This window comes from Alligator mississippiensis, chromosome 6 (genome assembly GCF_030867095.1).
Source record: "Alligator mississippiensis isolate rAllMis1 chromosome 6, rAllMis1, whole genome shotgun sequence".
NCBI classification, from domain to species: domain Eukaryota; kingdom Metazoa; phylum Chordata; order Crocodylia; family Alligatoridae; genus Alligator; species Alligator mississippiensis.
The window spans coordinates 47,525,100-47,547,114 of NC_081829.1; the positions used below are offsets into that span (position 1 = coordinate 47,525,100).

Below are 22,015 nucleotides of genomic sequence, written 5' to 3' on the forward strand. Positions count from 1 at the left end.
GTGAAACAAAGCAACTAAAGTCTTACAAGTGTACAAAACAGCGAAATCTATTCCATCGTTTGTGTCTGGGTTCTTTAACTGCCAGCCCACAGGCTGCATGCAGATTATGACGGGTTATGTTGCAGCCCCCAGTTCCTATTTCTACACTGCTCCCCATATTGCTCAGCTACAAAAGCAGCTGGAAGCTGAGCTCCCCTTCCCTCCTCCAGCTTCTGTGCCCTGCCCCAATCCCAGGGAGTGGGTCAGTGTGGCACAGAAAGCAGAGTGAGTCTGAATCCTTGTGGGCTAGTGCTGCAGCAGCAGGGAGGGAGGCATGCAACAGCAAGGGTATGCACATGACATGTTGTGCAGGGGCCAAATTTTGTGTGGGTTGTGCAGCATGTGGTCACTGGCATGACACACAGGGTGTGCAGCCCCCAGCTGCTTGATATTACTATATAAAAGGTTGCCAGAATTTACATGAATTTAGGTCTCAATCCTGTAAAGTGCTGACTATGCTGACCTTAATCCAGCAAACCATTTAAGGAGTATTTATTGTTAAACACAGTTGTGGTTCCACTGAGTGCTCAGCATCTTGCAAGATGAAACTCATTAATGGCAAAGTGTTCCAGTCCTTTGTTTCAGGTCCTTTCCTTCCCCCATGGGAAATGGAGGGAACAGTGGAAGTCTTAGGAAGAATTGTGAAAGGACTGTAAAGTGTCAAGGTAAAAGATCCAGCCAAGAACATTTGGCTCAGCAAGATAGTGTACTTAAGGCACTCCAGGTCCTGTTGCTAACAGCACATGTTCATATGGGTATGATGCAGTCAGTAGCATATCCATTTGCCTTTGACTCCTCAGCCAAAATGACCAGGTTCTCTTTTATAACTGGAGCAACTTGGCAGCCTTTGGTTCAAGTCCAGAGCAAGGCTTAAACTCATACCTCTGCAGCAATAGCAAGATGTCTTAACTGATGTGCCACTATGCTTTTTGCTGAAGAACGTGAGCCTATATAAAAAAGCAAGATAGATACCACATACCTGATCCTTTGGTGGCACCAGCAACTCTTCAATCATCATGCTGTCCCGTGCATAAGAACTTCGGTTCAGAGTGTAAGACCTATCCGAACTGAAGGAGCGGAGGCTGTTGTATTTAGAATTTACCATACAGCATGGATGATAATGAGATGAACAAAAAATAAAGATTAATACATGCAACTTCCAGGGCATAGCAAAAGATGATAAAATACATATAATCTATGAAGTTGAAATAAAGACTGTAAACCCCCATCCCCCCAAAAAAAAAAAAATTATTTTTTTTTTTTTTACTTATCTATAACATTTATCTCAATGTATGATGTTTGCTGTAGTCTTTGTTCTAAACCTATGCAAAAATATATTCAAACGTTTAAATTAAGTCTGAAAAACATCTAAAATGCTCTTAGGCCTGATCCTGCAATTGGGTCTCTGTGGATGGACTCCTTGACTTCAGCAGGGCTCTGTGTGACTGCAGGTTCTGCCTATATTGCTCAAATTGTACAGCTGGAGTTTAATTTTTTTTCTTTTTTTAATTACAGGAAACAACTGTTGGGCGTTTTGCGGGAGATACTTATTCTACCTACCACTTCAGTGTCCACGAAGGGCCAGAAGGGGAGACTATGCTTAGGGGCAACCAACATGGGTTCATTAGAGGCAGGTCCTGTCAGACCAACCTGGTGACCTGGTCATAGAAGGCCACAAAATCCCTGGATGCAGGTGGCGTGGTGGATATAGTCTTTCTGAAATTTAGGAAGGCCTTTGACATGGTCTCTCACCCCATTCTCATTAAAAAACTAGGAGACTGTGGTGTTGATGCCTACACAATCAGATGGGTCACTAACTGGCTGGAGGGCCGCATCCAGAGAGTGGTGGTGGATGGGTCTTATTTGACCTGGAGGGATGCGGGCAGTGGGGTTCTGCAGGGCTCGGTTCTCAGGCCTGCACTGCTGAACACCTTCATCAGCGACTTGGACAAAGGGGTAAAATGCACCCCGTTCAAATTCGCAGATGACACTAAGATGTGGGGAGAAGTGGGCACGCTAGAAAGGAGGAATAGGCTGCAATCGGACCTAGACAGGTTACAGGGCTGGGTGGATGAGAGCAGGATGGGTTTCAACACTGACAAGTGCAGGGTACTGCATCTGGGGAGGAAGAACCAGCAGCACACCTACACACTGGGGAACTCCCTTCTCGTCAATGCAGAGGCAGAGAAAGATCTTGGAGTCGTTACTGAGGCCAATATGAACATGGGCCAACAGTGTGGGAATGCAGTCAGGAAGGCCAACCATACCTTGTCATGCATCCACAGATGCATCTCAAGCAGGTCCAAGGAGGTGATCCTCCCCCTCTACTGGTTAGGCCACAGTTGGAGTACTACTTCTAGTTCTGGGCACCGCACTTCAGGAAGGATGTGGACAGCATGGAGAGGGTCCAGAGCAGGGCCACCCACATGATCAGGGAACAGCAGGGGAGGCCCTACAAAGAAAGGCTAAGGGACCTGAACCTCTTCAGCCTCCACAAGAGAAGGCTGAGGGGGGATCTGGTGGCCATTTATAAACTAGTCAGAGGGAACCAGCAGGCATTGGGAGAGTTCCTGTTCCCTTGAGCACTCCCAGGAGTGACAAGAAATAACAGTCACAAGCTGACAGAGGGTAGATTCAGGCTAGATATCAGGAGGCACTACTTCACAGTCAGGGCGGCTAGGATCTGGAACCAACTTCCAAGAGAAGTGGTGCTGGCTCCAACCCTGGGGGTCTTTAAAAGGAGGCTGGACGAACATCTGGCTGGGGTCATTTGTCCCCAGTACTCTTTCCTGCCACAGCAGGGGGTCGGACTTGATGATCTGCATAGGTCCCTTCTGACCCTACCAACTGTGAAACTATGAAATTGGTGTACATTTTCTGAGGTTTTTTCCTTTGCTTTTTGTGGCTGAGCTGCTTTCACTTTCATTATGAAATCCCAGTTATTTATTTTTCTATTAATTACAAGCATAGATCACTTCATAAAGGTGCCTGATTTACATTTGTGTTATCCTTCATTTGTTGCACAGTTTGAAAATTAAGAATTACAATTCTGAATATATTAATAATAAAAAAAACCAAATATGCATGTTACATTTAACCCTGGAAGATACATATAATGTGTTAGAAACCATGCTACATGTTTAGACATGCTTGTTATGTAGCAATAAATAAATAAATAAATAAAAAATATTCAAATGAACACAAATGGCATCCAGTAAAATAAATGTGCTTTTAAACTAGTAATGTTTTTCCATTGTAAAAGCTACACCTTATTTCATCCACCTTGTGCAACATTTCTAAGCTGCCTACTATATCCATTAATTTTCTCCTAACACTGGGTCCTTTAGATTTTAATGGAAGCAGAGTTGTAACATTACTTACTATAAGCATATATTAATTAAACTTTTAAATAATAAAGGGTGTAAAGAAACCAGGGAATAGTTATGTTGCAATGAAATAAAATATGTTCTAATATTGAATGCAAAAAAGCACACCACTTCACAATGCTGAATAAAATTAAAATGAGCAATGGCAATAGCAGAGAAATGGAACAATGGGGCCATGCCTTCTTACCTGACCTTGGGACTATTTTAAAGAAATTTATAGGGGAAAAGAAATGGGAGAAATAGAAAGCAAAGAATCAGACACAGAAAAGCAAAATGCTATGGCTGGATGATTTACGTATTTAATGTATTAATTTCTTAATGTTACACTCAGAATCAAAAATAGGATCACTGTGCTTTTTCCTTGAATGCAATACTTGCCTGAAAGACACTAAATTGGTCTCCTCTGAGCATAACACAGACATAGGCTTTGTGATGTAAAAATGAGTTACACAGCAACAAATAGCAACAGTATTATTAAAAACAAAATAATGGGAGCTTTAGAATTCTCTCAAAGAAAAAAAGAGGTAAAATTCCAGTCTCTGATCTATATCTTCACTCTTGATAATCTGCTCTCCTATTCATTTCAGTGAGATTTATACATATACAGTGAGAGCAGAAAAACTGGAAATTTGTCAGGAAGATCCTAGAGCAGAATTTTGTACAAGCTCTGCATTCTCATTTTCCCCTCCTTGTTGTTATCTCATATGTACCGCATACTGAACTTACAATACAGGGATGTGCTCTGTTCACAATGTAACTGATATTTAGTAACTGAGAATGTTAGCTCTGCTAGCTAACCTAGCAAAGATGTACCAGTAATATTTTCTATCAACTAATAGATAACCTATTTTTAAGAATACTTTAGAGCTTCCTTTAGCAGTAATATAATAGGAATATTCATTAAATTACCTGAGAATTATAAGCACAATGAAAGAATACAAAGCATTACTAAAGAGCAAATGTAGAGTGCAAGCTTCAATACCTACTGCAGCCATAACAAACAAAACCAGAGAATAAATATGCAAGTTTTACCTTATGGGAGGTGCCATTTACTCTCAGACAATGAAATAACTTTTTACAACAGATCATTAAACTATAGGAAAAAGTCCTCAGGGTTCTGGCTCCTGAGGTTTAATTATTAGCTTCAGAATAAATTCAACTATCAGCAAACACACTGCTAATCCACAACTGTGGAAGTAATATCCTATCATACTATCTTGTTTGTTTCAAGCACTGTAAAATGCAATAATCTTTAGCAAGAGTTTTCCAAAATCTAAACAACTGAGCTAGAAACAAAAGAGTTGAGATCTGCAGTGTTCAGTTATATATTAAATCTGTTACAATTTGACCTATTTTCCTTAATGAGAAATCTGTTTGTTCCTTTTCAAATTAAACCATGTAATAGATTCATTTTAGCAATACAAGGGTTAGAAAATTGTTGTTTTACAGGATTTATTATTAAAACAAATGGGAGTTTGATGGGTAGTTTGATTTCTAATTTGCTCTTTTAAAGACACAAATGCAGCAAAATAGTGAAATAAATATCATTCAGAGTTTCTGGTGTTGGTCAAACTAACACTGCTTTTACATTTCCTTTGATATACTGGGTAGAGTAAGAAATATTTAAATGGACTGTCAGTATGACAGTCAATAGCTGGAAGTAACTTGCTTTTTCTCTATTAATTTTAAGGCAAATGTTTTATATAAACTGCCAACTGTTAGCAAAGAAGCACTTCTAAAATTTCCAGAGTATAAGCAGATACCAGAAAAAATGAATAATTTTCTGTACTGTTGCCACAATGAAGCCAACATGAAAAAATAATAGGAAATGAAATAGCCATGGAAATATAGTTGAGAAATATAGGATTATCTGGATGCTGATATATACAGTGTCCATTTCATTGTAGAACAGATTTTGGCAGCATGTGAAAAAGTGCACTGGATTTGCACCATCATATTTGTGATGAAGTATAAACATAAGAAACATCAAATACAATACCTGGCAGAGCGGGCTCCTAGACTAAAGCCCATGTATCCTTCAGCAGGCAGGGAATCATCTCCCAACTCTTTTAGATCCTGAGGTCCAAGATACTTGTCTGTGTCACCTGTCATTGCATCTTCACCTGCCAGTATAAAAGCAAGCTGAAAACAGAAGCTACGCGTTTCATAAATGTTCATGTGCTTAGTAACTCAATGCCCTTCCACTGGTTGCCAGCAAGTAATCAATCACCTCACGCACCCGGAGGCTTTTTTCCATATTAGAATGTCAATTAACTACCATCCCAATGAACCTGAAAAAACATTTCAGGGCTTGATATAAGGGCCAAATTTTTCACCAGTATAAATTCATTGATTTAAGAGCTATTTAAGGGATGAATTTAGCCCAATTATTCGACCAACCTGAGTAGCTCTTATGTGCTGAACACTGTTTAATATATTTTCCTTTTCCTTATAGGGAAGACAAAAAGGCAAATGAAAAGCAGGTGTTCTATATTCTAAAAACAGCTGCTCTTAGTTGTCTGTTTGCAAACTACCTGGGAGAGGGCAGCATGCTTATTGGAGACTTGAATGGAAGATGAGGCCCACCTTGTCTTTTAATATTCAGCAGCATTTTTACAAGTGTGAATTATTACTAGATTTTTTACTGTTTTTACAGTACTATGTGGTAAGGTTCCTGGCTGATCATTTTCTTAAGTTAAAGCAAGGAATTTATCAAGAATCTTCATTCCTGTATTTGTTGCGGGGGAGGGGAGTGAAGACATGACCACTCATTTCAACGTAAGTTAGAGCAGAGCATTTGTCTAAACTATTTATTGTTAGTAAGAATCTGAAAAAAAAAATGCATCTCAGTGACTACTAATATCCTGCTAGCTATCAGTTCACATTTACCTAATGTTGTTGAAATTAAACTAGAAGTTTGTAAAAAAAACAAATCCTAAAAAGGAACAGATGAAATAACAGAAGTTAGTGTTTAAAAAGAAAACATTTTAGGATAATAGGGTGGAGTCACTTTCACTAACTGCATCGGCACACCACTACAGTTTACCAAAGACTACATTCCAAAAAGTGACAGAGCAGGTCGAAACTATGCCTTCTGTGGTTTTAGGATTTGTTTCCTGTCTCCTGTACAATGCAGAGTAGTACAAAGCACTGTAGCTAAGCTTATTACATTTATAAATTCAAACTCTATCACATTTCCTCTTGAAGCAATTTTTGAGCCCATAGAGGTTGCACAACAGAGAAATGAGTTTAGACAGTACATTCTAAAAAGTTGATTGATTCAGAAATCTCAGCTACATTTTTCCAATTCCTTCATTCACTTGAGTTTAGAATTTCCATTCACTTTACTCAGGAAACCACAGAGGAGCTCTGTTTTTAAACTACCAATCAATTCTAAAAATAACCTTTCAGCTTTACAAACGACAAAATAAACAGATCAACTTTCTCCTGCAAGCCAGCAACACAGATTATTTTAAGTAACAATTTAAAGGCTAAAATGTTTGTAATATACTATAGAGCATAAAACATCAGAAACAGAAACATTTAATACTAGGTTTAACTTAAAAAAAGTCTTACTGTTTTGGAAAGCCATTTTCACCAGTCTGGTGTATAAGAATTTTTTTCCTGGTGTTTCCAAGAATTCCTATTAGTCTTATTAGTCCTTAAGCAGTGATTTAGAGTTAATCTCCAAACCAGCGCAAGCAAACTAATCCCTGTGGGTCATATTCACTTTCCACACAACAACTGAGATCTTCTTAACATCTTGATCTCTTCGTATGTATTTTAAGGCATGTGCATCTTTGTCCTCTGAACTCAGAGCAAAGTTATTTTCAAATATGAAACAAAATGAAAAATAATGACAACTGTTATTTGAAGTTAAGATCCTTTTTAATCACTCTGTAGACATCCTTTTAAAGCTTCTTCTGATTGGATTAAAAACTTCTTTGGCGAGCCTCTTGAATGGTGACATAAATGCAAGCACTTGAGTTATTTGTATGTAAATAGGGGTACTGCTAGGGTGTAGTTTTTCTGTAATTTGATACCAAAGCTCACAGGCTAAACATGTAACATTGGGACTGCCTAAATTCATGGGAAACAGACCTCGGCACAGTACATAATCAGTAGGAGACTCCTGCAGAATTTGTATTAATGAATAATAGACTGGATCATTTGCTACAGATACAAGACTATTAGAGAAAGAAACATTAAAATGTTGGTTGGTTAGGAAGTGTCACTGAGCTGGCTGTGATTTTTTTCAGCAGAAATGACAATGTTTCTTTATGGCCATCTTCAGGTGAAAAGCGCATAAAAAGGGAGTTGCCCTTGAGCTCTGTAGTAGACATGTATGCCTGCAGGAAAATTTGCCTTCTTTGCTAAAGCAGAAGTTTTTGGTGAAACAGCCACAGACTGTCTGCTGCAGCTGGAGATAGAGGAAAGTAAGCAGTGGTGACTGAGGGTATGGCTGCCTTGGCTGCCAGAGAGCTGTTAGATTTGTCACTACCAAGACCCACAAAATTATCACCCCAAGTCAAGAGAGGGGAGAGAGAATACTACTTTTGTGCTACAGAGCCACAGGCAGTGAGAGAGGGTTGTATGCATAACTCAATCTTTGGGTCAGGTAGAAAATTCTTTGTCCCTGTGCCCTCCCCTACCTCTCCCCCGACTCCCCTTTCACTGCTGCGCTGTCTCTCTGCTCTGCTCCACCCCCGGATTCCACTATGTTGAGCTTCTTTGCAGTTCTTCCCTGCCTGCTTTTGCAGCAGAGTGAAAATGAATGAAATGCTCTGTGCTGGCACTCCAGGGACTGGGATTTTAATCTCTTCTCCTATGCTTCAAGCACATCCAGGACAGAGCACAACACAGGAGTCATTGGAAGGAAAATGCAACATGGAGGGAGAGCTTTGGGCCTCTCCCAACTGATCCAAATTCCATCTACTGGGAAAGTGGCAGGGAGACAGATGGCAGGTAAAAATAAAATGTGAAAGAGTTTGGTGGCCAAGCCTGGAACTTGACCAAAAATTAGTGTTTTATAGAGCAGTGGTTCTCAACCTTGTTTGTACCAGGGCCCATTTGTAAACATCAGCGGCCAGTCCCGATCCAGTGCCTCTCACTCCCAACCTGCTGCCCCCCACCCCCAAGCCCCAGCCCACCCCACCCATTTGTGGGGTAGGGGAGGTAGGTGGGGCATGGGGGTCCCCAAACAACCCCTCACAGGCTGGAGTTCTGCCAGCCTGTAAGGGAAAAGCTACAGTTTTCTGCGTTTTTCTCCTTTAAAAGAGAATCCATTTTTAAAGTTTGTCCATGACCCTTTCATACATTCTTGTGACCCACGTTTGGGTCATGACCCATAGGTTGAGAAATGGTGTTATAGAGCATGTTCCAGAGCCTTCACCAACTTTGGCTAAATTCTTCCCACATTTGCACGTGCTTTCCCTGACAGAACTTTGTTTTTAGGCTCTGGCAAAATCAGCATGAATGGCAAGTAAAAAGTCACCCCCAGCTACACGTAGAGCTAGCTAACAGTGAGGAAGTACATCAGAACGGGAATGGGCCCAATGAAAAGTGTTCAGATCCAAATTCAAATTTAATAATTAATTTTCCTTTTAAAGAGGATACAAACTATTATAGAAATACAAGTTTAATCACAACACTTAGATCTGGATCTGAGCTCTTCCTAAAGCCAAGGTGCCCAGATCCAGGGTTTCAGTTTGGGCCCCATTTTCAAACTTGAACAGTGACTATTATGTATTAAGAAGTCCTTACAGTACCATACTGTTGACATAGACTAATATTTAGAAGACAAATTTCGATCTTTCAATCCTGTGACAATCTTTCTGATGACAAGATAAAATAGGTGCATGAAAACCTGAGAGTAGTTAAGTCCAGTGACCCAGAACTAAATTAAGAACAATATCTTGCACAATTTCAAGATATATCCTGAACATCCCATTGAGCTAAGATAGTTTAAATTCATACATAATAGGAAAAATATCACAATTTTCCTCTCAATGCATGACTTGGCAAGTTTTTCCCATATGCTTCTATATGATGCCTGTTTAAATTCTTCAACATGGGGTAATATTTTGTGGTGAGATTTGTAGAAAAACTGTCAGGTTCTATTAGATGATGGTCGAAAAAAACACCTAAGGAGTTGTGCTACTGGTCCACAGTAATTGGGAATTTGAGCTGAGATAAGGGGCATACAGTTGCCTATATACCCAGCCTTCTATGAAGTGTATTTAAACTACAAAAAAGAGCGTCAACATAACCTACAAGTTTAGAAACACTTACAACGTAACTTCAAAACCAGACTAAAAAATAATGCATGGATTGTACTATATAAGGTGCTGGTTCTGCATACATTTGTCAAACTTTTGAGCCAAACCTAGGACTTTATAGTTGGTCCATAAATGTAGCATATTGTCTAATTTGGACACTTTTTCTTGAGGACCAAAAGGGATTAGAAATATCTTGTTCTACAGGAATCCTTGAGGATAGTTAGGCATAGCCCATGCCTCAGGAAGCACTCTCTCCTGTGGTGGCTTTATGCACCCAAGGGAAATGCATGTGCACCATGCAGGATTCACTCAGTCTATTGCTTATGGCTGCTCAGGCAAATAATGGGTTGTGCCAAGTCATGTCCATCCTTGACCTCTAGAAGCCACAGTAAGACAGCTATGGTGTGCTGTACTGGTTCTCCAGGCAACTTAATGGAGTTGGGAAGGCAAGCCCACATATGGAGGTAGCAAAAAAGTCTTTCTAGAGACAAGTGACAGTGCAGAGGCAGATACAGATCATAGATTCATAGATTGTTAGGGGCTGGAAGGGACCTTGCAGATCATCAGGTTCAGCCGCCCCTCTCTAGGCACGAAGACAACTGGGGTTAGGTGACCCCCAGTGAGGTGACTGTCCCATCTCCTCTTGAAAACCTCCAGGGTAGGTGACTGCACCACCTGTGGAGGGAGTTTATTTCACAGTCTGGACACCCTGACTGTGAAGGAGTTTTTCCTGGTATTAAGCCTGAAGCGGCCTTCCAGAAGTTTATATCCATTGGTCCTGGTCTTCCCCAGGGTTGCCCTAGTGAACAGTTGCTCACTGACCTCCTGATGCACTCCTCTGATATAGTGGTAAGCTGCTATCAAGTCCCCTCTCAGCCTTCTCTTCTTTAGGCTAAAGAGGCCCAGGTCCCTCAGCCTTTCCTCATATGGCTTGCCTTGCAAATCTCTGATCATACAGGTGGCTCTTTTCTGGAACCTCTCAAGTTTTTCCATGTCTTTATTGAAGTGTGGCACCCAGAACTGGATGCAGTACTCCAACTGTGGTCTCACCAGTGCTGAGTCCTGCGGGAGTATCACTTCCTTAGTTTTACATGAGATGCATTGGTTGATGCATGCCAGCATGTTATTTGCCCTGCTGACCACGGCCTCACGCTGACGGCTCATATTCATGCTATCGCATGAATACGAGCCGTCAGCGTGAGGCCGTGGTCAATCATTACCCCTACGTCTCTTTCGTCTGTGGTGCAAGTCAAGCTGTCACCACTGAGCCTGTATGTATATTCAGGGTTGTTTTCCCCCAGATGGAGCACCTTACACCTGGAAGTATTAAACCTCATCTGGTTCCAGTCTGCACAACTCTTGAGCCTGTCCAGGTCTGCCTGTATCTGCAAGTTATCTTCTGACATGACCACACTGCCCCATAACTTGGTGTCGTCCGCAAACTTGGCCAGAGAGCTTTTCACTTCCTCATCCAAATAATTGATAAAGATGTTGAAAAGCACCGATCCAAGCATGGACCCCTGAGGGAGACCATTGGACACTTTGCATCAGGATGATACAGATCCATTCATGAAAACTCTCTGGGTCCTACCCTGTAGCCAGTTTCCCACCCACTGAACCGTAAAGCAGCTGAGCCCACAATCTTCCAGTTTTCCCACAAGGATATCGTGGGATACTAGATCAAAAGTCTTTTGGAAGTCTAGGTATATAATGTCTACCCCATCTCCTGTTTCCAGGTGGTGAGAGACCTGGTCATAGAAGGAGATGAGATTGGTAAAACCAGACCTACCCATGACAAAGCCATGCTGGCTGTCATTCAGAATCTTGCCTTCTGTGAGCTTATTGCACATAGATTCTTTAATGAGCTTTTCCAGGGTTTTCCCTGGGATAGATGTTAAGCTGATTGGCTTATAGCTTCCCAAGTCCTCCCTCTTCCCCTTCTTGAAGATGGACACAAAGTTGGCCCTCTTCCAATCCTCAGGGATTTCCCCTGTGCACCACAAATTCTGAAAAAGCTTTGCCAGGGTTTCCGTGATGACCTCAGCCAGCTCCTTCAGCACTCTCGGGTGAAGTCCATCCGGTACTGCTGACTTATAAATGTCTAGCTTTTCTAGTTGCTATTGTATCCACTCAGCATCCACAGTGGGGAGGCTGTCATTCCTGGCATGCCCCCTATAAGCCTTGTCATGCTTGTCTTCCCCCTTGGTCCAGTGAAATACTAAAGCAAAGTGGGCGTTCAGGAGTTCAGTTTTTTTCCTGAATGTCGTTACCAGCTGTCCCGAGGTGTTAAGCAGGGGTCCCACACTTCCATTTGTTTTCCTTCTACTAACTACATACCTAAAGAAGGACTTCTTATTGTCTTTGACTCCTGTGGATAACCTAAACTCAGTCGTCACCTTGGCTTTCCTGATCATTTCCCTACAAGTGCTGGCCATTGTTGTACAGTCCTCCTTTAGGACCAGTCCTAGTTTCCACTGCGCGTACACCTCTTTTTTCTTTTTTAAGAGGACTGCAATGTCTCTGTTAAGCCAGGAGGGCTTGCCAGCCCTTCTGCTATCTTTTCTCTTTGCAGGAACAGTTTTCTTTTGTGCTTTGAGGATTGTATCCTTGAGCAATGACCACTCTTCATGCACCTCATTTGCCATCCCTTCCTGGTCCCACATCACTTCCCTTACTAATGCTCTAAGCCTGTCGAAGTCAGCATTTTTTAAGTCCAGGAGTTCAATCCTGCTGGTTGATTTGTCGACCTTGTGGTGGATGGTGAACCGGATAATTACATGGTCGCTGTTGCCCAGGTTACCCTCAATGTTCAAACCACACACCAGATCATCTCCCTTGACTAAGACCAACTCTAGGAGAGCGTTACCTCTGGTTGGCCCTTGCACTTCCTGGGTCAGGAAGAGCTCCTCAATCACAGTCAGGAAACTGCGTGAATGATCTGACCTAGCCAAGCGTTCCTCCCAATCTATGTCCAGGTAATTGAAGTCGCCCATGACAACCAAGCCCCTTGCACGTGCGGCCTCTGTCAGTTTTCAAAAGAACTCCAGATTCAGTTCCTCTCCTTGGTTTGGTGGCCTGTAGTAAATGCCTACAGTTAGGTTTCTCTCATCTCACCCCCCACAGTAGCTTGACCCAGAGGGTTTCAAGCTGCTTATCTTTGGAGCCAGTGTCAGCCTCCAGAGAGATGTACTGCTTTCTCACATAGAGCGATACCCCTCCACCTTTTCTCCCTACTCTGTCCCTTCGGTTCAGGGTGCAGCCCTCTACGGCTACACTCCAATCATGTGAGGAGTCCCACCAGGTCTCCATGATCCCTACCAGGTCATATTGCCCACTAGAGAGCAGGAGTGCTGGCTCCTCCTGCTTGTTCCCCATGCTCATGGCACTGGTGTACAGGCAACTGAGGCCCCCAACTGACACCCTCAATTTCCTGAGATGCTGTGGGAGAACTGTTTGGTTAGTATTTTCAAAAACAGTTGTGCTAGTGTCCTCCATAAGGGAGCTTTCCTATGTGCCAGTTCCCAGGCATGCTCCACTTGGGGTTTCCCCATCCCCCAGCATAGTCAGTTTAAAGCACTGCACAATGGATCAGCCAGTAGATCTTGGAGTTTCAAGTTTCACTTGGAAGGCATTTGAGGTTCCTTTAAAATCAACACTGTGTGCAGCTTTGCATGTGCTCCAGGAGTTGGGGAGAGCACTTTAAGTAGGCCAGTTCTGAGAGCCGCTTTAATTAAAGCTCCTGCAGTGTCTCATGGTATCAGCATCCCCACACTTCAAAATGGCAGCAGGGGAACTTGAACTAAAGCTCGTTCAATGTTGCCACCATTCTGAAGTGCTGGGATGCTGATACACAAGACACAGAGGCTGCTGGAGCACGCTAATTAGCATGTTCCAGCAGACTCGATTAATCAAGTCATGCTTTAATGATGATAAATTGAGTCTGCTCTAACATATGTTGGAGCAGCTTCTCCACACATCTACAGGCATCCTGTAAGTTTAGTTTGCATTAAACGGGAGTGGAGTCTCTTCCTATTTTAGTACAATACTTAGCTAGGAAAGCTGATTAGTATTAATTTTTCCATTAAGATAAATCCATTTCTCTCTGACTAAATCTGCTTGTTTCTCTACCACAGTGGTTTCCTCACACTTAATCTCAGTTAGGTACACTTTCTAAAGTAAGGATGCATGACTCAGGTTTGGAAAACTTCTAGTTTTCATGGGGGAAGGAAAGAAAACCTCCCTGTGATCTCATTTGGCTCCAAACCAAGCCATCCTTAGTGGATAAGGGAAATGACATGTCTGCCATGCAAGTAGTCATTTAGTAAATAGAAAAAGGCATAATTTAAGCAAACACAGTGAAATTCCATCCCTACATTTGCTAACACACTTTAGTTCTGACTTATATGACTCCTAAGTATTCAAATTTTTGGTGTCTATTATGAGGAGACTACCAATTTGAAGAGGTTTTGTGATATGGGCCAACATCAGTAAGAGATTTCCAAACACGGGTATGAACAGGCACTCATGTGTACTATAAAATGTACAGACATTTCAGTTTTCTGGCTGGAGAACTACAGTGTTGTCTCAAAGGTGAGCTCTCCAGACAGGTAGTAGTAATAGGAGCCTGTATCTTGGTCTACACCACTAGGGGAGCCCAGTTACTGACAGCCTGCCCTCTCCCCTGCCAGGGAATGGGGTGGGCTATCAATGATCAGATGGCAGTTGCTGAAAAGCAGCCACTGTTAAAGACAGCCTTCTACTGCCTGAGGGGTTGCAGGGGCAAGCAGAATTCTCTCCTCACCGCTATGACTCCTGGTAGCACTGCTGCCACAGCTGGACCATCAATTCTTGCCAGGGCCCTGATAGCAGTAGCAGAAATTCAGGTTCTGGTGCCCACAGTGTCACTACTGCTGCCAGCACACTGGCAATAGCCAGGGTGGCAGTAGCAAGGTTTCTGCAGGGTTCCCTTTCTCCCTCCCACTGGAAGGGGAGGAAGGAGAGGAGAGAAATGTGGGATGCTGGGAGTCCTATCAATTTGGCTTCTATTCCCAATCTTTACTATGTTAGAGAGTGCTTGGATTAGGGCTACTTGGGGTATGGCCACAAATAATACTTAGAATGGTCCACATGTGGTTAAACCTAAAGCAGACAAACATACAAGAATATTAAACTGGTTTAAATCTGCATGGAATGGTTCAGAAGGGTACTGGAACATCAACTACAACTTTGAACTTGTTGTAGATAAGGGAAAGTAGAAAGGTGAAAACACTCCAAGCAACACTCAAACCATGCATGCTTGCCTCCCTTTGCACACTGCGAGGCATGCTGTGCTGGGTGCTCCCAGCCACAAGGCTGGGGAATTGTGAACCAATTCCCACTCCATGGCATTTGGGAATACTTCAAACATTACATACATATATCTATCTACACCCACTAGTGTAACTGAGGGCAGGCCATGGATGTAGCAGTCCCATGTACCACCTTTGCGGGGAGCACAAAAATTGCAGCCCCATAAGGAGCTGCTGTCCAGGGTCTGGACCGTCCCTGCTATGCCTCTGCCTGCATTCTTATTTGTGCTGCTTGCACTGCTTTAATCTTGTCAATTTCGAAAAGACCTCCCTGGGATGGATCTTGTACATTTATCAATTGTGTCATCGGGACAATTTAAAAATAGGTATTATTTGACCTAGCATTTCCAGGTCAAATAGCTATCAGACTACTTTATAAGTTTTAATGTACTGACCTCTATTAACTTAAATGAGTATTTGGTATCTAAATCTCTGTAAAGCACTGAAAACTTATGGGAGAAGGGTCTCAGAATCCATCACTATCATTTGCAAAGTGCTAATGACCTGCTTCATAGGACACAAAGTAAAGGCAGCTCCTTTCCTGTGGAGTCTGTAATTTAATAAGGGGTGGGGGAAGAAAGAGAGACTGTGGCCTAATATCCTTTATTAATTATAGATTTCACTTTGGAATGCGGGATCATTACTATTTGGATACAGATGGCAGGATTCAAGTAACATATATTCAGAGTGCTCTACACATAAAATGGAGGGAGATAAATGCCTTAAAAAGTATGCTTAAAAGTAGTCAGTGGGAAATGCTAAAGCTTCAAACTATCCATTACACATCTCCTCTCTCTTGAGAGTCACAATAACAAGTCACACTTCTGAGAGCATTATGCACTTAGTTTTTGAAGATAGGGGATTCAGAAAGCAACAGCAGTGGTGATGGTGTTTATCTTTTGCCCAATAGCTTAGTAGCTACAGCATTGACCCTGGGAAGTGTGAGACTTGAGTTCTATACAAGGCCAGCATAGCATAGGTGGCTGCCTAGGGTGGCAAATTGTAGAGGCAGTAAAAACAGCCCTCTGGGTGAGCAGGAAGTCCACCAGCACTTTGGGTAGGCAGGCAGTATATCCATTTGGCCAAGAGCCACCATAGCCAAGGTCAGAAAGTCTGGCTTTGTCCAGGTCACCTTGCTTCTTCCCCCACCCCTTCTCTGAGCTGCAATCTTTTCCAGACCCCTGGCCCTCCTGCCTCTCCTGGCCCTTCCAGGTACACTTCACCTAAAGCCCAGAGGAGGCTGTTGAGGGTCTGAGCCCCATGTCCTGGCTAAACCACTGCTGTTGTGGGCAGGTGAAGAACACACAGGGGAATTGGGGCAAGTGGCATGGACTTTGGCTGCCTTGCACGTGTGTAACCAGCTGCTTCTCAGCACTTTGAAGTAGGGCAGACCAATGGAGCATAGCCCCATGCCTCCCAGCAAGGCAGCTTCCTGTGGTAACCAAAGAAGTGGTGGGCAGCTGGGCAGAACTTTTGTCTCATACTATTCTCAACCGTGTCCCTTTGTGTCACACAGTGGCTGGGGAGAAGGGAGCTGCACTGCTCATGGGCTCCTGTGACCATGTGTTTTATAGGCTATACGGGGCTACCGAACAGGGTAAGTTGGCCCTCACCATTCCACCCATGGAAGCTAGGTCTCCTGAAAGGACAAATATGCCGGTGTTGTGGGACTCAGAGTGAACAAGCAAGAGGAAATCTGCTTCTGGGAAGATGGTAAATCTAAATTGCTGAGGCAATCTAAATCTGGCCCAGAGTTCCTACTTATGGAGATAAGGTCTAAAAATGACATGTTTTGGGTTATTTTAAACCAATATATTGCTGCCTCTAGCCAGTTTCATAATCTATTTACTGGAAGTTACTGGAGTATATCGTATGGAAATCCATTTGCAAGCATCTGGAGGAGAAAAAGCAGATCACAAGCAGCCAGCATGGATTTCCTAAGAACAAATTGTGCCAAACAAACTTGATATCCTTCTTTGACAAAGTAACTACTTAGGTGGATGAAGTAAATGCAGTGGATATAATGCATATGGACTTCACAAGGTTTTTGACAAAGTCTGTTATGACAGTCTCACAACAAAGGAGAAATGTGGGCTGAACAAAACGACTATAAGGTAGGTAGACAACTGGATGAATAGCCACAATAAAAAGTGTATTTATAAATGGATCCATGTCAAAATGGCAGGAGCATAATTTGGGTGCTGGAATAGAGAGCTTTTTGAGCAAATTTGAAAATGGCATGAGACTGGGAAGGATTGTGAATATGTTGAAAGACAGGAGTACAATTTGGAAGGATCTTGACAAGTTGGAAAGCTGAGTTGGATCTAACAGGTTGGAGTTTAATGCTGACAAATGCAATGTGCTACACGTTGGGAAGAATAATCAGAAACAAATACAAGATGGATGACAACTTGTTGATTGGCAACATTATGGAGAAGGATCTGAGAGTCCTGGTAGATCATAAACTCAATATAAGTTTGCAGTGAGATGCAGCTGCATAAAAGGCAACTATGGTTTTGGGATGCATTAATAGAAGCACTAGAGGCAAGACACAGGAGGTGATAATGAGTCTTTACTCAGCACTGGTTAGGCCTCATCTAGAGTACTGTGTAGAGTCTGGGGCTCCACATTTTAAAAAGGAAATGGAGAAAATATAGAGGGTCCAGAGGTGGATAACAAAAATGACAAAGGGGTTGGAAAGCAAGTCATACTTGGCTGAAGGAAATAGGCATGTTTAGTTTGTGTAAGGAGGAAATATGACTACATTCTGCCTACCACCAAACTACTTTGAGGTAAACAGACTATTCCAACTTTTCTCTGAGCCTAATTTGCATATAAAATGAACTTTTCCAAACAGGAGATTTTACCACACCTTCAACTATTCTACAAAATATGAACTTTAATTTTTACCCAGGAGAACTTTTACAATGTTTTCTCCAATGCCCGATGAAGGATGTTTGTACCCAGAAGCTTGCAATTAAAGATTTTTTTTTCAAAAATCTTTTTGGTCTAATAAAAGATATCACCTCTACCATGAGTCCTGATTGCTAGTTTTTGTAAAGGGCACTTGACAAGGTATATGATAGCAGCCTTCAAATACTTGAAGGGGTTCCACAAAAAAAAAAGATAACACCTTTTTTTCCTTTGCTGCAGAGACCAGGACACAGACTAATGGCCTGAAGTTGCAGAAAAATAAGTTTAGATTGGATATCAGGAAAAAACGTCTTCATAGTTAGAACAGTAAGGCAGTGGAACAGGCTGCCAAGAAGCTGTGAAATCTCCATCACTGGAGGTGTTTAAGAAGATGTTGGATAAACATTGGTCAGGGATGATCTAGGAGTAGTTATGCTTTATGTTCTCCTATGGGTATTTCCCATGGTTCTGGGCTTTACTGGTTGCTTCCCAGGACTAGAAGATTTTTTTTTCTTTGCCTGCCTGCTGTTTTGACAGGGATGTTCCAGTGCTTCTGCTGGGACTTAAACCAAGAGGTTCATGGCTAGAGAGTCTTACCCAATCACTCAGGGTTGGACCAATCACCAAAGTCCTGGTCAGGTTGATACAGACTGTGAAGGGTGTATCCCTCTTCCCCTTGCCTTCCTCTGTAGCAGGGGTTGTATCCCTCCCTCTCTTTAGATCTTTTGAGCATATTTTAACAACCTTCACAGCAGAACACTATCCACCGTGGTCCCCCTGTTTTACCAGTGTCAGGTTAAGGTGTTAGTCTTGCTGTTGTCAGTGTTGACCATGTACTTTTGCTAAGAGTTTCAACAATGGATTTGTATAGGATGGTTTGGATAGGGATGATCTTGGCTTAGGCAGGGGACTAGATTAGATGACCTCTGGAGGTCCCTTCTAGACCTACTTTTCTATGATTCTACTATTTGAAGCATTCATATTATTTCAAATTTTAAAACTGCCTTTTAAAAATAATTTAGTGAATTTATCTATCTTTAATAGAACTATAAGGCTAGTACTGAATCTATAGATGCTGCAACACATTACAGCAATGCCTTAAATAGTAAATTCTGTGATTGCCAGTCCATATTTAAATGTTTCTCACCTGGCTTTTTAGACAAATGAGTTTTTATTCTAGCACTAGCAAATATACTATTATTTTTTGTTCCATTAATGAACACTGCAATAAATTAGTATTCAGGCTAGCTATAATCATTTTGTTCTATGCTGTGAAAAGTACAATTAGAAAATGACAACCTAGGATTTTTTTTTTTAAATATAAGTAGATTATAAGAATATTAACTGTATGGAGATATAATAATGGAACGAACATGTTGAAAATTTCAGAATTAAAAAAAAGCCTGCCCCCCCATGAACCAAAAATTTTAACATAGTTTTTGCATTTTAACAAAGATTTTAACATTTTGTTAAAAGGGCTTCTCTTTTCAAATATTTAAAATACTATAGAGGAAATTTAAAAATAAACTTCTTGAGAAGCATGAAATCAGAAGACAGGCTAAATAGAAAGACTGAGGAAAATTGCAACTAATGCCTCAATAACTGCTACACAGAAAGAAATTATAGCTCTGGTGCAAGCTAAAAGGAACACAATGGGAAACAACAAAAACCTGTTAAACTTTTTTCATCATGACGATGAAGTGCACCAAGACAGAGAAAGCAAGGGTCTTTGCGCTGCTGCATTTGTAAAGGTTTGCAGGGGGGTGGGGTGAGGAAAAGGAAACAGGGAAAGTGGTCAGCAAGGATTTTCTGAGTACCTCAGGATCATGGAAGAGCCTCGACTAGGCCATCATTGTAGTAATGGCTGCAGCAAGTAGCTCAAAATCCTTACATAGATGGTACTGAAAACATATGGGGCCTTATTTCTGTCCCCACACAGAATTTACTATACAAAGACTCATTAATTAGACCTTGTGTGAGCTGCAGCTTCTTCTTGAGGTGGCACAGTTGTGTATCTCCTTTTACATAGGGCTGAACTTAAAGAAGAGTGGGCAAAATATGGCCTGAAGGCCAGATCAGCCTGCCAAGGGATTTTATCTCACCTGTGGCAGGTCCCTCAGCCCCATGTAGCCCAGGTGCAGGGGGCATCCCAGGCTATGGCACATGCAGCTAGTCCTGCCAGCGGGGCTGGGGCAATGCAGTGGCTGGACTCAGCTTCCAGCAGTGGCTCCATCCAGCTTCTGCTGCCAGTGTTCCTGCTCCTGTCAGACCCCAGGCACGGCAGGCCTGTCTGTCCCACAACCACCAGCAGGGGCACTGCCACCAGCCCTGGGCAACTCAGCCTGTCTGCCCACTGCACCCACCACTGGAGGCACCAGACAGTGCGGGCAGGTGGGGTTTCCATGGAGATGGGTCCAGGGCCCCTGCAGCCAAGCAGATGGAATCGGGGCATGGGCAGTTGGAGAGAAGTGTCCAGGAGTGGAAGGGTAGGTGGGGCCATGGCGAGGATTGTGGGGAGGTGAGTGTGGGGCCATATGGGGAGCAGATCACAATTCTGTCCTAGGCGCTTGCCCTGCATGCCTGCGGCCTCATTCCATCTGCTCAGCTGAGTGCGCCCTGCCCACAGGGTTTCTGGGCTGGTCTCCATGAAGAACCCACCCTCCTGCTTCATCCAGCGCCCCTGGACCAGTATAGTAGTCTACCACTTAGGGAGTTTTGGTGAGCTGTTGTAGGCCAGGGAGGAAATGTGACCTAAGTGGTCCAAAACTCCTTAAGTGGCCCTCCAGCCCAAATAATTGCCCACGCCTGGCTTAAATGTTGTAACAAATCTGCAAATACCTGTAGGTTGGAACACAAGTTGTAGTGAGGATGATTTAGAGGGTGACACCAGGAATCTCAACTGCTTAGATAATTTCACAATGGCTCTGAGCACACACTGCACTTCATAGTTGCAAGCAGCAGCACCCAAGCACATGACTCTTCTAATAAAGACCCAAATTCTTGCAATCCAAATGGAGTCCCTTTATTATTGCACAGCACTTCACAGTCTAATTCAGTACTAACAGATATGTTCACTCTCTGTGCACTCTGTAACGCCCTAACACATGTTAGTCACAATAACACATCATCCTCATACTACAATAAAAGTGTAAACTTCTGTGACGTTACACTAAATGATGATTTGTTTTCACTCTAGCAGTTCTTTTCAGATCAGGCACTATCTATCAATTTAAAATCAATAGTCCCAATACTCATTTTACAACAGAGATGTTAAAAAATCCTTCTAACAGTTATCTCACATTGTCAGCCATCTTCCCAAGTATTTCAATATGTCTGTCTAATATGTACCTTTTAAAATTTAAATAGAGAAACTATTTCTCTCTCTCTTTATAATAGAAACAGCAGCAGAGAGAATATCCCAGAAAATTAGTCATTACTTGATTAAGAATGAAGCAAAAGTTATGACAAAAATTAAAGTGTTATCAGAAGTCAGAAAATTTTTGAAAGCACACTTAGTATAATGCGCAAATTGTTGCTAGCAGGGTAATAATGGTTAGTTAGTTTAAGAAGAGTTAATTTCTACACATAGGACATTTAAAAAAATGAGGTTAAACTTCACTGCAATACAAAAATGCACAAATACCTTCTTCAACATCTGATATATATTCACCATCACTGAGAATTTCAGGAACATTGGCTTTACGAACTGCTGATTTAAATAAATAAAATAAATAAAAAGTTGAATATCCGTATGTCAACAAAACAATTTAGTGCCATAGCTAATAAAACATTCTGCAACAGTGATCATTCAATAACCAAAAAATGAATTAATTAACAATTGATGTTACAACGAGTAGACTTAAAGTAGATAAAATTTTACTTTTTTATATACCTTCATCATCAGACATATCAAGGACTTCATTCATAGTTTCTGGTACATTCATTTTATGCTTTTCTGTGACAGTCTGTTAAAGAAAATAATATTATTTCAGAGTCCTGATATTTGCATCAGAAACACTTCAATTTATTGTTATATAAACATTTAAAGTGT

The 22,015-nt window shown here is 42.0% G+C and overlaps 1 protein-coding gene across 8 annotated transcripts in view; it reads right to left on the reverse strand.

Moving 5' to 3' along the window:
- The window catches only part of ANK3 (ankyrin 3), a 731,099-nt gene that overhangs the window by 93,476 nt on the left and 615,608 nt on the right, over positions 1-22,015 (reverse strand). For 4 of the 8 annotated variants that reach the window (XM_059729850.1, XM_059729851.1, XM_059729849.1 and 1 more), the window contains 4 exons: positions 21,857-21,929; positions 21,608-21,673; positions 5,425-5,548; positions 1,019-1,121 (listed from right to left, as the gene is read on the reverse strand). In XM_059729850.1, the coding sequence (XP_059585833.1) occupies positions 1,019-1,121; positions 5,425-5,548; positions 21,608-21,673; positions 21,857-21,929 (366 nt within the window). The remainder of the gene's footprint in view (positions 1-1,018; positions 1,122-5,424; positions 5,549-21,607; positions 21,674-21,856; positions 21,930-22,015) is intronic. The other 4 variants (XM_059729852.1, XM_019496685.2, XM_019496682.2 and 1 more) reach the window with 2 other exon arrangements.